The sequence below is a fragment of the Branchiostoma lanceolatum genome, chromosome 2, assembly GCF_035083965.1.
Source record: "Branchiostoma lanceolatum isolate klBraLanc5 chromosome 2, klBraLanc5.hap2, whole genome shotgun sequence".
Lineage (NCBI taxonomy): Eukaryota > Metazoa > Chordata > Leptocardii > Amphioxiformes > Branchiostomatidae > Branchiostoma > Branchiostoma lanceolatum.
In genome coordinates, this window is record NC_089723.1 from 19,579,655 (window position 1) to 19,597,535 (window position 17,881).

Consider the following 17,881-nt stretch of genomic DNA (forward strand, 5'->3'; position numbering starts at 1 on the left):
GGCAACATTTGCGGGAGCAAATGCAACATGTTTCGCCCATTTCCCTCCCCATGCAAAAAGCGACTGTGGCATAGAGGCTAACGTTTGTTGTATGTCTGCAATGTTGGTATTTGAAATCGTTTATGTCATTTTTAGCCAAAAACTTTAAACTATTACTCAAAGCAAGGGCCTCCTTGCTCAAGGTAAATTTTAACGCATTTCACAACTCTCTATTGTTATTGTTAATGTTATTGTCAACGTCCCGACACGGGATGTTTCATAGGTGGGAAACTTTGGACACTTTGTGTTCACTATTGTGTGCACTGGTGTCCAATCTTGGTGACACAGCGGTAGAAAAATTGTGTACATAGCGAGGAAATGTCAGGTTTCACCATAGTATACAAGCTTGCAAACCTGTGGAAATCTTTGTTTCCATGCAGTGTTAAAATAAGAAAAACACCGTGTGTGTCGAAAAATACCACCAGAAAAGTCTTGAACCTTCTCAATTGCACTTAACTTCAGTAGGACACAACAATAACAGCGCAAGGATGGGGGCCAGGGAGTAGTGAAGTTGTGTCTGTACCTGTCAGAGTATGCCCCTAATTGAATTGACTATTTTAACCAATCAGGTTGAGCTTGATAAATCCGTGTTACAACGCGCTCTGTCATTGGCTGACCGAATTAGTCCACCTGGCCAGATGAATAAAGATGTGACCTAAAGGTCAGTGACCCCATATGAGGAAAAAAGCCGATGTTCTCCCCAAAATACCCTCTAAAATCGTATTTTGAAGTGTTGTATGCCAAAAGTGCGAATGGGATTCTTTGAATATTTGTTCAATGTACCCCCATAGTAAATTTCAGGTCATTTGGATGTATTTCCAGAGCACAGGAGGCCAAAATGTATGTTTTTGGTCAGAAAAACCTCAATAAAATCACTTTCAAGGTCAATATCGAAAAAATTAAAAAAGGTTCCCAGGGTATTTACCCACTCTACCTGTATACCAAATTTCAGCTCAGTTGGTACAGGGACGACCGAGCTACGTCGATTACAAGATCTGAGGAGAAAGAAACCTTACGAACACAATATGTTGCGCCCAACAGTATGTTGGGCTCAACATAACAAGATTTGCCACCACGACATTATGTCTTTACCGCCAATGACCATTTGTACACAAATGAAAACATACCAGACAGGGTTAATCATAACTCAGTCCACAAAACGCCGACATACTTTCATACCCATAATTATAATACAGGAAAAGCTCTGTAACAAATGAAAGGCTCACCATTACGACAAAAAACCTCATATGAGGATCAAATGTACAATTCTAGTTGTAAGAACGAAGACTAAGATTTGGTTTGTCTTCACCTGAACCCTTCCATCTTTTCAAATTTAGTTGTTTATGCGTTACGAATGAAAAGCCCACGATACGACCACCATAATCTAATGATGGTTTTATTTTGTATCTGTTAAGTGTATCTTTACTAGCAGAGTATGGTATACCAGTCCAGTGAGTCTCTCAAGAAGTGTATCCCCACCGAGTTTGTAGACCTCTGCTGGAATTCCGTCCACCCCTGGAGCCTTGTGGCACTTCAGTTTTGAGATGGCTGTCTTCACCTCCTCCTGCGTTGGTGTGTTGTCCAGTTCCACCCTAACTTCATGCTGGGGGATTCTCATGATGGACTCTTCCTGTACTTGGCGTCTGTCTCCAAAAAGGTTGCCGTAGTGTTCGGACCACCGATGGAGAATGGCTGGACTGTTTGCCACCTGCTGGGAAAAAAGAGTTGTGCCACAAGATCTGCGTGATGCCGTTATTGTCTCACTGTATGAAAACAAAGGGGAGAAATCGGACTGCTCCAACTACAGGGGAGTTACCCTGCTGTCCCGTAGCAGGTTCAAGATACTGGCAAGGGTTGTACTGGACAGACTCATCCCTACCATTGCTGAAGAGAACTTACCAGAGAGCCAGTGCGGCTTTAGAGCCAAGCGTGGAACGACAGATATGATATTTGTACTGCGCCAGATACAGGAGAAATGCAGGGAGCAGAACACGGGGCTGTATGCGGCTTTTATAGATCTGACAAAAGCCTTTGACACGGTAAGCCGAGATGGGCTCTGGAAGATCTTATCAAGGCTCGGATGTCCGCCAAAGCTCCTTGCGATCCTACAACAGCTGCATGAAGCTTAAAGGAGTCCTAAACTCCAGAAGGCGGTGTTATTTTCCACTAGATTATGTATCAATAATATTTACATGCTTTGATATCACCCCCTGCAAATTGGATCATACACCATGCCGTTTGGAAGTCATGAAGGGGGGACAGCCTAGATAGGGTTAAAAATCATTTGGTGGTACAGGACTAGTAGATGTGTCTAGTGTGCTGATATATGAGTCTGTATGTTGATATCATATGGGCCACAAAGGTTTGATATTGCAGTGTCGTATTTGAAAGTGATGATGAAATAGTACAGTAAATATATATCAATAGAATAAATCTTTATCTATATCATACACATTTTGGAAGACGTCGACATAGTAAATGTGACTTTTCCGTACCTAGCAGTGGTGCAGTTTTGGAGCAGTGTACTCTCCAAGCAGAGGAGTGGGTCCGGCTGGTTTTTGACGTGTTTGTAGGTTGTGGATAGCTTAAGTGATGCATTTTTCCCCATATGAAGTAACGTTACGTCGCCTTTATCCATAGTGCATTCTTTGTCAGCGGTTTTTGAAAATGGGGTCAGTAACACCGCCAGAATTACAAACTTAAGAGACTTAAGTATTTGCAGCACTGTCTAAAAAGCTTTGATAACCATGCATTCGAAGACGACGCAGTCAAAAACATAACCATAATGCCCATATTGGAACGTTTTGTCTACATCATAGTATAGTTACATGTTGACGTCTGCCCTGGCCTGACTGCGAGATTGGCCCCTTTACTATGATGCATTTGCTACATTCATCCGCGATTAAAAAAAGTACAAAGCTGTTGATATTATTAGGGGAAAATTGTAGCGTTTGTTGTGATTTAGTAAATCAATATGAACTAGGTATCAAAACATTATAGCACAGACCGTGTATTGAGCACGTCTAAGGGCGAAGAAACTTCACATGATGCGCTACACAAGAGTTAGTCCCGAGAGCAACCTGGTTGCCAGAACTGTGCTTATCCGCTGGAAATCATACAGGAATGACCAGAAGATAAAAAGTAGATCAATACCATTTCATGTTATCCCAACGATCAACTAGATGACGGAATTTTTGTCAAAAGATATAATTATAAGCCAGAGGATGGCTTGGATATTCAAAGTAGCTTGAGATGATGTATTCAAAACACGATTTACCATGTTCAACGCACGATTTTAAAGTTCATTCCTCCCAGGCGTTCGATCCGCCATGTTTGCTCCGGTTGCCATGGACACGGTGTTCTATTTACACAGATGACAACTAGCCAGCTCTAGAAGCAAGGTGGGGATTTTTCTCTCTCCGTTTTTAGACTTTAAAAAATCAGCAAAATGATAATGAAAATCACAAATCAAAGTCAAAAGTTACTCGTATGTTTTCTTTACACAAAGAGGAGACAGCAGGGTGACATAAAGTGGAAGTTTTGGGTCTGAAACGCACCAAACAATCTGAAATCATTTTTGCCGCTGAATGAATAGAACAAGGTCAAAGTCACCAAGGTTATTACTACTTATATAAGGACAACAACAGGATATTTTACGACAAAGACAGCCTGAAATGTAACCCAGTATTTTGTTTCGCAATATTTTAAGATTTATTAATGTATTGTTTGTGCTTGAGATAGATTTACATTTGTTTTTGATGACATTTGTAGGCATTTTACTCATCTACATTTGAGAAGTTGAATGATGGCGACTGCAAAGCCAGATCAACAGTCCAAGGACAACGCTAGCGTCGAGAAGACATCGATGTTTCGAAGAATGGTCCAGAAATTGAAGAAAGGATCAACAGAAGACGACTTGGAGGTTAAGGTTGAGACTAAGATCAATGTAAGTTTTTAAACGCCGCTGTACTGCATTGTTGTTTATGCCATTTGAAGTGATGCTATCTTTAGTTCAATTTTTTTTGTCACAAGGCGGCCTTATGTAGATTCTGCGGATGCTTCGCTAAACGTAGGTTACTATTTCTATGCCCCAAAGTGTGTATCAAGGACATATTAACGTTTGATAAGAGTATTTCTATTACGAAAATGCAAAATGGATACAAAATCATGACAAACTATAGACCCTTCAATCTACACTTGATATTTGCAGTCCACGTAAAGAAGTTATTTATTGAACGATTTAAATGCAACTTGTATCATTTTGCCATTGGACAAAAAAGTGCAACAGTCAAAATTATCATTTTCAGAAAACATCATTTGCAGAAGTTACATAAGGTGGCCAAATTAGACTTTCTTATGTTTCATCATGATTATGGTTTATTACACCAATATGTAGTTTGTTGGTTCTTTAATTTCAGAAAATAATGCTGAAGTGAAATATCAACATAAAATCTGTCTGAGGGATTTCAGAAGGACTATAGTATTTTTAATGAGATTTTCCTCCAAGCACTGTTTACTCCAAAATGTCTTAGAATTAATTGGTGTGATGTTTTTTTTCATTTGTTTTGCTTTGTTTTGTTTATTTGTTGTGTTGTTCTTATGGTAGCAATTGTTTCCTTTTCCTATTCAGCCAACCGAGAGAGTCAGCACAGAGCCCTCGTTAAGAGAGTAAGAACTGTTTTAGTCAGCTTTAGCTTAGTTAGCACTGCAGTCAGAAGTAGTCAGAGTTTACAACTATGAAAAAAAACTAGGAAAGAAGGAATCCAGTCTTCATTGTTGTATGTTTTTCTATGTCACATACTATTACTAGTACACATTAACTTTGGGTGGGGGGGTTTCAAAATGGAGGGGTGCTCATAGCTGTTATTGTTGCTAGAAAATCTAGTGCCTCAGTACAACATCATCGTGACAATTCACCAACTTGAAGGATTTAGTATTTCAAATAGACATAGACATTTGGAAATTGAAAAACAAAGTCAAGTGCAAAAGTCCTTTTTTTATGATGCCATAAAAGATGTGTCAGGTTTTTTTACTATTCAATTATGATACGATTTCCTAATTGTTATCATCAACTTTCTTTACAGGACAAAAGAGTGCACTGGGGCTCTCCCAGAAGACCTGCAAAACCTCCAGAAGTAAGTACTGTAAATACATTTATTTTCACAGATATCTTGTTAAATGGTAGGAGTGACAAATAGGTTTAGTTGGTGGCCGAATTTGTGGTCAAAACAATAACGTAGCATATATAAAGACAGTTTTGCAGTGTCATGATTTTACTGTAGAGGGGCAGTGCAAAAACTGCAAAAATGAAATCAAGGTGATAATTTCAAGATGGACTGTAACTGTGTGGTAGCGCTATTTCATTTTTCAATTTCATTTTAATGTTATTAGTTTAAACAATAAATGAAGAATGATGGAAAATTGACTCCACAGGTCCAACTTCAGAATTAACTGATGCAACTGCTGCCACAATACTGTCAGTCAGTGTATATAATCTCTTTATTTGTAATCTTTGCTGGAAACGACATCAATAATTGTTTATCATGATTATGGCATATCACTGTTAGTAATACTTACATCCCAACATTAGAGCAGGGAAGACTTCTATGTTCAGAAGAATGGTCATCAAACTGAAAAAAGAGTCAGCAGAAGATGACTTGGATGATGCGTCCAAGGTAAGTTCTAATGTTACTTGGGGAGTTTATTTATGTGTCAATACTGTAAATTTATTACTTTTGCAGTGGTTTTATTTCAACGAAAGATGAGGAGGGAGGTTATGGCAGTGTTTTAATCTAGTAATTTACTATTAGTATTACAATAATTACTATAGGGAGACATATTCACTGTGTCATGAATAATTGTGAAAAGTCACTGTAAAAAACATAGATTTAATAAAACCACCGGAAAGGTTTTAAGATTTACAGTAAAAATGGCAAGTACTTACTCCCCTGTGCCAAGTTCTTGTTATAGCATTTGAAGTGAAGAACATCATTTTAACAGAGTTCTTTGTTATATTTAAGGCCACTTTATGTAAGTTCTGTGGATGCTTCATGGGGTGGTTTGATATTGTACAAAATGTGTATGAAATATCTAATGTAAGGAAGAAGTATGAAATTCTTAGGATAAAACTGTACACTGTGAATCCATACACAAAAAACTATTTTGAATTTGATTTGTAGGTAGGTAGGTAGATTTGAATTGCTTTCAGAAGTTCCTTTTGTTTTGCTTTATTCTGTTTGTGTTTTTTTTGTGTTAATTGTAGCATGTTTCTTACTTTCTTACTCAGCCAAGTCAGAGAGGCAGCAGTGAGCCCTCGTTGAAAGAGTAAGAACTCAGAAGTTTCAGTCAGCTTTAGCTATAGCCACTGTAGTCAGAAGTAGTCAGAGTTTAGAGCTATGAAAATGTGTGTGTGGGGGGGGGGGGGTAGTATTCATTGTTACATGTTTAAAACGTATACTTGTATGCATACCCTGTCTTTTAGGGGGGGCAGAAAAATCACAAGGGTTCTTTGAGTTGTTACTATTGCTACATGAAAGACTGTACTTAGACAGTTTCACTCAGCAGTATTTGAAATCATTTCTTCATCATTGCAGAAATATATCAAAAAGATTTGACATTGAAGTACAATAACTATTATTGTAAACTATGTTGTTTACCATGGCAGAGATATCCTGCTTTTTTTATATAATATAACAGTACCAATTTATTCATCTTTTTTATTTCCTCTTCCTTTCAGGGTGATAGAGTACAGTGATGCTCTTTTGGACGAACTACAAGACCTACAGAGGTGAGAATTAAAGTACACACACGTAGACAAAAAAATACTGGAAAAATATGACATAGATTCACTAGTTGATTCAGCTGATATATATGTAGAAACACTTGATAAAAGACAGTGAAACAACTGTCACAAATTTTGTTGGCCATTTTCTTTATCATTTGTCATTGAGACGTATGGCTAAAATGTTTCTACTTTGTCATTTCAGCTTGTTTCGGACGAAACAACACTACACCTCCATTTTTGTCAGGTAACATTAGACGTTGTGCTTGGAATTCTCTTTTTTTTAATACGTTAATTTTATAGGTTAAACGTAAAGGAAGGTTGGGTTTGATGACTACATGAAAGGTGGAAAGAAAGTACATGAAAGGTGGAAAGAAAGTCTAGAGCAGAATTCAATGTAGTCAAATCTATGAAACTCTATAATGTTACAGATATGCACTTTTCTTTCTTGATGCAAGTTCAACAAGTTAGCTATGTAATCCACAGCAAGCAATTTATACAGATTAAGGATATTTTCTGGCAAATGTAAAACACCATTTCTATAGGACCTGGTGTTGTTATATCAATCAACATTACAACATTTAAGAATATTTTTCAGCTTAAAGCTGTAACATCAGAACAATAAAAACAATCAAGATAATGAAACAAAATTTAATGTGTTGACACGTGGTATTAGATGTCAATTACATCAAGATCCTTTGCATCAAGAATACGAATGCAAATTTAGAGAGCACAATTCTGCAATTAAAGGAAATTCATGTGATGAAGAGAAAATACTACAGTTCTTTACTCTGTTTTTACTTTTAACAGGAGGCTACAAGAACAAACGGAAGACAACCACAAACAAGAGAACGAGATTCTGAGGTAAGAACAGTCATTTTTTACTAACGTCCTGTCCTTGGTGCTGAAAAGATATCTACTTGAATTGAATATTCATTTCTAAAGAATAAACTTGTATTTCATACAGTAGATCCTAGATAAACCTTTAGTTAAGCATTTTATATCACTTTCACCATGTAATCTAAGAAATTGATGCATGATATTTACTCTAGATTTTGAAATATTCATTGTGTTTTAGTTTTGCTGCAAAACCATTACACCAGCAAACGTTCATTTGTATTTGGAATCCATAATTTCTACTAATTGTTTAGACAACAAACTCAAAGATACCACAAACTCTTGATTTTCATTGTTCCATGAAATTTATTAGTGCCATGAACTTAAATGAATTTATAGTATGACATAAAATACCACTTTTTGAAAAGTTTTAATTTGCTTCCTATCTTTGAATGGGGAGCCACATTGCTACTGTAATTGTTGATCTTTTTTACGGTAATGAGACTTTTGCCACTAGTTAATGGCTAGAATTTCAACAAAGCAAATGTTTGATAACTAACATTTGAGACAATAATTTTCTTCCCACCATTAAAACTAAATGCTGTGAACTACTCCCTTTCCTCCCAAACACTAAAATACCAACTGCAATATTGAATGGGTTTACAGTATCTCTTTTCACAGTTGTAGACATGCTTGTTGTCATTATATTCCTTAATATCGTTTTATGGATTCTTTCTAGTGACTTCGCCAGACGGCTAGAAGTCACCAATACGTAAGTTACAAATTATCATTTTGAGATCATATCAGCTGATCATGAACTAGAGCTATCACCATTGCGAAACATATACAGTCAAACCTGGCTGGCCACCTAGCAAAGACAACCACCTCCATTCATAAGTCACATTGAAACAGTCCCATAAGATTTTGCATTGGTAAGACCCTCTTGTCTGGAGCAACCACCTCCAGTCACCAACCATTTTCCTCTGTCCCTTGTTGAGACCATGTTTGACTGTATTTGTTTTTAGTAAATCTAGAATTACAAGCATGTAAGGTTGTTAAAGGCTTGTTAAAAATTTGAATGGCTTCTTTATACAATCTGAGTAAGCTCTTAAACCTCACAAATTTTGGAACTGAAATGAAAAATTGGCAATAGCAGAGAAATTCTTAAGAAACATTGAAACTTGATAGAAAGTGTTTCATTAATCAGTTGCTTGAAGATGCTTAACGATTCTTTGATGTCTTTCCTTAGAATGATCCGGAAGCTGGAAGAAAACACACAACACAGGTGAGTTTGGTTCAAGGAATCACTCACTCACACACATGCTGATACTCACACTCACCCACATACTTGCTCCCTCCCTCCCTCCCTCCCTCCCTCACTCACTCACTCACTCACTCACTCACATTCACTCACACACATACATACTCACATACTGACATACACACACTCACCCACCCACTCTCCACTGACAATACACAGTTTATTATCTCCATGAAAAAAGGCTTTTTCATGGAGTACTGTTTTGCTTGCGTTTGGTGTTTGTGTGTATGTTTGTGTCACCGGTCGCTTAAAGTCACCATAACTGTAGAACCTGTACATGGATTGAAATGATTTTTGGTATGTGGGTGGGTGTTAGGTGGAGGAAGGTCAAGGTCGATTTTGGGCCTCCTAGCATGTGTGACTGGAACTGCAATGGCGTATTTGATAAAATCTTAAATGTAGAAGAACTGAAGAGTGGATGGACAGATCGTCATGTTCTTTGGTACACAGGTAGGTTAGACCAAGTTGTACACACTTAAGTGCAAACTATGCAGATGAGACCGAATTTGCATAAGTAAGGAGGTAAATCGTTTGCATGGGTGTCGTCGTATGCTTAAAGTCAGCATAACTGTAGAACGTGTAGATGGATTGTAGTGATATTTGGTATGTGGGTATGCGCTGGGAGGAGAATGGTCAAGGTCGATTTTGGGCCCCCTGGTTTGTGTCCCTGGAACTGCAATGGCCTATTTGTAAAAATGTTCTAAAGGGGTTTAACTGAAGAGAGGAACAACAGATTTTCATGTTATTTGGTACGTTGGTAGGTTGGATGGAGATGTACACACTGAAGTTCAAATCATGCGAAGTTATTGTGTTTGTGTGTGTGTGCGCGTGTGTGTATGTTTGTGTCACCGTGTTTGTATGTATGTGTCACCGGAAGCTTAAAATCAGCATAACTGAAGAACGTGTGGATGGATTGAAATGATATTTGGTATGTGGGTAGGTGCTGGGAGGAGAAAGGTCAAGGTCGATTTTGGGCTCCCTGGTATGTGTCACTGGAACTGCAATGGCGTGTTTGTAAATATTTTCAAAGGAGAATAACTGAAGAAAGGAGCGACAGATTTTCATGTTATTTACTTGGCAGGTAGCTTAGAGAGGGTTGAATACAATGAAGTGCAAATTATGCAAATTGGACTTAATTTGCCTAAGTAATGGGGAAATCTATATTTGCTGTGTTGGCCTATCCTATATCGGGTATCCTATATCCGCGTAAGTGGGTCAATGGTCAACAGCTGTTGGCTTTAGCTTGCCAAGCCCATCAATCAATTTAGCAACTGTTGGTTGTTAACAGCTGTTGGCGCTTAACAGTCTGTAGGGACTGATTTGACCAGACTAGAAGCTTGACAGCAGGTAGTGAAAGGAACAGTTTTACATGGTTTTAATGTAAGGCAACTCATTCCAGTCTGTCTGTATGTTTGAGGACCCCAGTTGAATAATATGGGAAAATAGCAAAGAAGAGGTCAAGATCAGTTTCTGTGGATCAAAGGATATATGATGGGGATCCAAAGCATAAGGTATGTGAACAAACCAGGACACATCACACATTTGATTATGTGTAAATTCACTTTGACCTGTTAACAGGCTGTTTCTTGCTCATACCATGTACCAGTTGTGGTCTGGCTTTATTTTCTCAATGGTTTGGCAATGGTACTGTGGACCACAATATATTTAACGTACAATGCTACCAGTTTATAGGTAACTACGTAGCACTTTGACATGATCTGGTCACTAAACCTTTCCTGCTTATCTATTGTACCCGTCTTTTATTCACCTGTAAAGTTGTGTTCTATCAACCGCTGTCCCTGTCCCTGTTTATAATTTACACAACTTCGTAGGCAAGGTCGGGATGTCTCCAGGTGTCAGAGATACACATGAGAGCCAAAAGAGAAGGAGAAACCAATGCACTGAGGCGTAACAGACAACATAAAACAAATATAAACACAACCACCCTGAAGCAGATAAAACATAACATAACAACCCAACAACAAATAACATACACAAACCTAACACAACATAAATAAAATAAAAAACAAATTTCATGGAGATTTTGGGTCCTCAGACTCTTGTTGTGTCTGGTTCCCTAACTAATGGGAATGTTTAATAAGACCAGTTGTATTTAAATCATCCCTTTGACAAGCACAGAGATAGCATATTATGATATTTTGATATCAGAATAACATAACTACTAGCTGAAGGGAGAGCGCACTGTTGCAAACCAAAAGAGAGACTCTCTAATACATTTGTACTATAACATATTTGATATTTCTGTCCATTCTGTGTAACACAACAGGATCTCCCAGAAAGATGAGTTCATTCAGGAGCTTCAGGCTCATGTGGTTGTCCTGGAGTCAGAAAAGGAAGGGTGAGTTATCTTTGTTTCAAAACTTATCATGATTTATAGCATATGGTCAGAACCTGATCTTTATCAACTTAAAGGTTCAGGTCTTCTAGTAAGAATATCAGTGTCACAGTAAAAAAAGCATCACATGAAACTCTCTCTATTTTTACCCAGGGAGAGAACAGAAGCAGCCACAAAGATTAGAGAACTGGAGAAGCGACTCGTGGATCAAGCCGCAAACACACGGCAGCGGTGAGTTGGGTTAAGAAATTAGACTCGCTCACTCTCGCTCGTCCACTCTCACTCACTCACACACACACACACACTCACACAATCACTCACACAATCACTCTCATTCATTCATCATTCACAATTACTCACTCGCTCATTCACTCACTCACTCACTCATGCACTCACAAACTCTCATTCATCCATTCACACAATTACTCGCTCATTCACTCACTCACACGCTCACTCACACAATCACTCACACACTCACACACTCACACTCACTCACATAATTACTCATTCATTCACTCACACACTCACTCACAATCACTCACTCAATCACTCACACAAACTCTCATTCATTCATTTCATCCATTCACACAATTACTCACATGCTCACTCACTCACTTAGACACTCACACCTACCTTATTGTACCTAATGTTCTCATCAGACTTGGGAGTGTCAGATAAGTTATTAGTAATTAAACCCTCCTTTAACAAGGTTAGGGATAAGATACTGATATCTAATGATAATAGAATATCATTTTTCCCAATGCTGTATTAGAATAAGTATTTAGCTATAAGGAGGACCCACTGTTGAAATCGACACAAAAGAGAGACTTCCTGAATTTTGTATTTTTATGATTGATCTCATTTTGTCTATTCTGTTCACCACAACAGAGTTTCCCTAAAAGATGAGGAGATCGAGCAGCTGAAGGATCGTGTGGAGCTTCTTGAATCAGAAAAAAAAGGGTGAGTTATCTGCATTCCAAACCTAGCTGTAATAAAACTCTCATTTTGGTATGAAAAGGAATAGCTAAAATTTGGAATCTGTGCCCCTCCCCCTTTGATTCTACCCAATGGTATGTAATTGATAGGTGTCTTAAAATATGTGCCAAATTGAAACAATGGCTATTGAAACAGCATTTAAACTGCTTGAATAACAACTTTGTAGTCAATTTTCTCCATCTAAACGGTGGTCTATATGATTACTATGTGCTATTTTCATCGTTTACAGATTTGGTGAGGCCAGACTGCATGTAGGCACTCAAACCCTGGAGCAAGGGAATGATGTCCTGATTGACCCACGGCCCATACTACAGGACATACAGAAGGTATGTGTAATGTGGCATCTACAAATTTTGATTTCGGCATTGTTATGTAAAAGTCGTAAGAACCGAGCATGCTGTTACGCAGTGAATCAAATGAATGTAATGTCATATACCATTTTTTCTATCTGCCATTTGAGACAAGGTACATTTGCAGTCATTATGACATCATATTGTTGGATTTTGGCCAGTATTTAAGGTTTATACTATTGTGTTTAATGATACCAATCACTATAAATGGGAAAGCTAGAGAATTTGCTTACTAAAAGGTCTTCCCTAAGTTTCATTTTAACGCTATTTTTACCTTCATACTTAGAATTGTCTCAATCAGTTTACCAATGCTTTGCATCAGTACCATGTGCTGTCTGTTGTTTCCAATAAAATGTTTAATATTCCATGATGCATCAAGGAATACTCAAATATTATACATCCTTTTTTTTAGATGAGAAAAGAGAATGAGCAGAAAGCTGCACGTCAGCAGGAACTGGTCAGAAAGATGCGAGAACAGGTAAGGATCGGAAACTGATTTTGTTTGGCCCAATCATTCCGTTTCGTCCATTTGTAACCTTGTCCTGCTGGCGTTGTTTCATTATCGGGTAGTTTTGCCTTGACTTTTTTTGCACTGCTGTGGCATAGTTACTTCTGCATTTGGTGCGTTTCACTGCGGTGTGATGCGTTCAGCTAAAAAATACCCCCAAAAACCCGTGCATATATGGGGCCGACATACAGGCTCTGTAATGTGCAACCCATATATATATATACATGGATAAGGATAAGGGTTAATGATCATGATACTACATACATGTTATTGTTAGATTATATCCTGGTTAGTGAAGTATCCTCTATATGTATCATTATCAAGTGAACATTGTCAGATACTCCTTAAATGTGTATCAATGGATCAATTAAATCATTTATTCCGTTGGTAGATGGAGGCTAGTAAGGGGTTGATCAAGACGCTCAAACAGGTGAGTTTTGCAGATTCTGAAATGTTTTGATGAATACAAATATTGTGGTTGCCATTTTGATTTTGCAAATATGATATAACAAGATATCATATTGATCTGTGCTATTGAAAAACAAAAGAATAAAAAAGGCAGTCTTGCGTTTTGATATAATACTTAATATACTATATCTATTTTAGGTTCTGCACTGAAATAAATTCACATTAGATACAAATACTATGCTTGCCAAGATGCACTGTTCTATTCAATTAATATCCCTTTTACCCTGGCATCATTACAGGATCTTACTGGGCAGACTGGGGCACATGAACATGTAAGTCACAAGTTTATGCGCCCTACAGTACAAACTACAGGTTTTGCTTTCATGCTACTGCAATTTTAAGTGTACTTTTGAAAACAATCGACGCTAGTATTTTGAAGCAGTTCTTCTAATTCAGTCTTCATTAAGCAATTACAATAACAAAACAGTCAATAACAACAAATAAATGTTTATAGAGAACTCAAGTATGTTGTCGCTATGTTCCGTAAGTGTTAGGTAAACATTATTTCCATCGCTGATGAAAAGAGTCAGGTGGACACTTGAAAAGTCTGATAATTTCATACTGTAATCCGGGGGTATGGATTAAATTACAATTCTATTATTAATCAATAATAGATTATTCACTGACATTCACATTCACATTTGCATGTTACTATATTCCTGTCTATGGTGCTGATTTTTATGCTGTAATCACTTTTTTAGGGTAAAGTGAAGAAAGACATGGCAGGGACGTCAGCTAAGAAGGAACATGCGGCGTTTGAGATGCCCACGCTGCTTCTCAACGGCCTACCCCTGGCTCTGCCAGATGACGAGCAGCACAAGCCAACAGATAAGAAGGAAGCCGTGGCGTTTGAGGTGCCCACGCTGCTTCTCAACGGCCTACCCCTGGCTCTGCCAGATGACGAGCAGCACAAGCCAACAGATAAGAAGGAAGCCGTGGCGTTTGAGATGCCCACGCTGCTTCTCAACGGCCTACCCCTAGCTCTGCCCGATGACGAGCAGCACAAGCCAACAGATAAGAAGGAATCCGTGGCGTTTGAGATGCCCACGCTGCTTCTCAACGGCCTACCCCTGGCTCTGCCAGATGACGAGCAGCACAAGCCAACAGATAAGAAGGAAGCCGTGGCGTTTGAGGTGCCCACGCTGCTTCTCAACGGCCTACCCCTGGCTCTGCCAGATGACGAGCAGCACAAGCCAACAGATAAGAAGGAAGCCGTGGCGTTTGAGGTGCCCACGCTGCTTCTCAACGGCCTACCCCTGGCTCTGCCCGATGACGAGCAGCACAAGCCAACAGATAAGGAGGAATCCGTGGCGTTTGAGATGCCCACGCTGCTTCTCAACGGCCTACCCCTGGCTCTGCCAGATGACGAGCAGCACAAGCCAACAGATAAGAAGGAAGCCGTGGCGTTTGAGATGCCCACGCTGCTTCTCAACGGCCTACCCCTGGCTCTGCCAGATGACGAGCAGCACAAGCCAACAGATAAGAAGGAAGCCGTGGCGTTTGAGATGCCCACGCTGCTTCTCAACGGCCTACCCCTGGCTCTGCCCGATGACGAGCAGCACAAGCCAACAGATAAGAAGGAAGCCGTGGCGTTTGAGGTGCCCACGCTGCTTCTCAACGGCCTACCCCTGGCTCTGCCAGATGACGAGCAGCACAAGCCGGCAGATAAGAAGGAACATGCGGCGTTTGAGGTGCCGATGCTGCTTCTCAACGGCCTACCCCTGGCTCTGCCCGATGACGAGCAGCCCAAGCCGGCAGATAAGAAGGAACATGCGGCGTTTGAGGTGCCGACGCTGCTTCTCAACGGCCTACCCCTGGCTCTGCCCGATGACGAGCAGCACAAGCCAACAGATAAGAAGGAAGCCGTGGCGTTGAAGATGCCCACGCTGCTTCTCAACGGCCTACCCCTGGCTCTGCCAGATGACGAGCAGCACAAGCCGGCAGATAAGAAGGAACATGCGGCGTTTGAGGTGCCGACGCTGCTTCTCAACGGCCTACCTCTGCCCGATGACGAGCAGCACAAGCCAACAGATAAGAAGGAAGCTGTGGTGTTTGAGGTGCCGACGCTGCTTCTCAACGGCCTACCTCTGCCAGATGACGAGCAGCAGATGCTGGCAGATAAGAAGGAACATGCGGCGTTTGAGGTGCCGACGCTGCTTCTCAACGGCGTACCTCTGCCAGATGACATACAGCATGTACAGACAGAGAAGGAACCTGCGACTGCTGCAATGCCAGAGACTGAAAAGCCCGATGGATACCCTCCAACAAATGGTGCAAATGAGGGTGAAACGTTCGGGAAGGAACCTGCCACCCCACAGGGCTTCTTGAATCGCAGCTTGCCGTCAGGTGATGCAAACATAACAGAGCCATCGGTAAATCCTGAACTAGAGCTGCCGTGCCCTCCAGAGTCCATTGCTGTGCAGAGCGTCACCCGGAGTCTTGAAGAGCACAGAGTCCATCCGCAGTCTTCTATGGTCCACGTCTGTCCGATTGGTGCGCTGTACGAGGCTATACCTGACTCGCTCGTGCAACAGTACCTCCTCTCTCGACGTCTAGCAGCCTATGCTCACCAGGCACGTTTAATGGTGTTACCTGACTCCGTCATGAAACAGTACCTTCTCTCTCAGCGCATAGCAGCCTATGCTCAACAGGTACGCTTAATGCATGCAATGGATCGTGGACAAACAAATGACAATCCACCCGACAATCCTGACTCTGCTCGAAAGTCAGCGTCGTCCCCAGCACAGGCTTGTTCGGGAGATTACAAGCTGAACCACAGTGAATTGTCGCAGAGGCCCTCCTTTAGGTTAAGGGCGTCTTCGGACTCGCTGCCAACTCCTGAAGTCGGTGGTGGAGACATAAAACCACAGGTCTGGTCTGCACCAGGGGTTGTAAGAAATGATGAACCCCAAGGACTGGAAATTGTACCTGAGAATTCCTCCACACCAGAGCATGCCCACGCCGCGCAGCAGAAGGTATTGCAGAGATGTCAGCCCACTGACTCGTTTGGCACGTCGTCAACCAACAACACGGCCACCGCGTCCTGCCAAGGAAAGAGCCCCAAGCTTCCTGGCACTGAGGGAGAGGACACTGTTCGAAACGACCCCGCGTCTTTCCCACTGGCAATGCTGAAGTCCAGAATTAAGAGGGGCCACAGACTGACCACTACGTTATTCTGATAGCTAGGAGCTGTATCAGAAAATATTTGCTGAAGACTTGACGAGATTCTATGCCACAATGCGTGTTCAACAAGGTGATCATTAGACATTACATGTGACTACTGTGTCAACAATGGCGCGTCCACTCAGTATAAGTCATACTATTCTACCATTTGTCTACATTTAATTTCCATGTGTACATGAATATCAGGATACTGTGCATGAGTGAACACCATTTTGGTCATCACCTATCGTCAGCATGTGTGATTTTATTATGCCAGTGTAATATATGGGTCATCGTATGTAAGCGAAGACACAAAACATCACTTCAGAGACGACCTGTTTATGTGTGAAATTGTACATACTTTTGAAATTGTACATGTATAAATCAAAGTGACACGACAAAAATTTATTTATAAAACACAGATTTTAACCAAAGTATTTTATGATGCTTTACATCCATGTATATGTGAGTGTAAAAACAGACATTTTAACCCGAGATGTATCTTGTGATGCAATTCAGAACTATATTTATTTAAGACACTGACTGTTATTGTGGCTTTGTACACAAGTGAAATGTAATATATGTGTCTTTTGAAGCGCCAAGAGGACTGTGCTGTATTTCTTGGACTGTGGTGTGGCTTGTGGTATATGGAATAGATCAAATATTAAACCAAGATGCCGCAGCCATATAATCCAACCACATTCAGTACCTTGCATACTTAGTGCGTCTACAAAGTGAAAACTTTGTACCTGAAAATTGTATCGTTCTGTAGCGGTGCTATTTCAGTACTTTTGCAACCATTTTTGTAGGTTCTAGTTGCTTACATAACCTAGGTAGTGCCTACGTTAGAAAATACTAACGCGCAGAATAAGTCAGATTTCTCCCTGGTACGGAATGGTATGGCGTTTGTCCGCTAAACCAACAGACCCGACTATTGCGGCATATTTTTTTTTCGGATTGGAATTTTCAAAGGCACTTTTTCAACGTTAAATATGGAGCTCATTACTACCAATAGAGTCGAACAAAGTCAATAGCCAAACAACAAAACATGTGTAAAGGAAAT

The 17,881-nt window shown here is 40.2% G+C and overlaps 1 protein-coding gene across 1 annotated transcript; it reads left to right on the forward strand.

Moving 5' to 3' along the window:
• Positions 1-1,727: 1,727 nt before the first annotated feature.
• On the forward strand, positions 1,728-17,420 carry LOC136426891 (titin-like). Its single transcript, XM_066415611.1, has 18 exons — positions 1,728-2,078; positions 4,670-4,707; positions 5,124-5,174; positions 5,630-5,714; positions 6,326-6,363; positions 6,776-6,826; positions 7,026-7,067; positions 7,631-7,684; positions 8,397-8,429; positions 8,907-8,942; positions 11,266-11,337; positions 11,488-11,565; positions 12,223-12,294; positions 12,560-12,656; positions 13,093-13,158; positions 13,580-13,618; positions 13,896-13,928; positions 14,358-17,420. The coding sequence occupies exons 1-18, from the start codon at positions 1,728-1,730 to the stop codon at positions 16,833-16,835; spliced, it is 3,714 nt and encodes a 1,237-aa protein (XP_066271708.1). The 3' UTR covers positions 16,836-17,420.
• Positions 17,421-17,881: the final 461 nt, after the last annotated feature.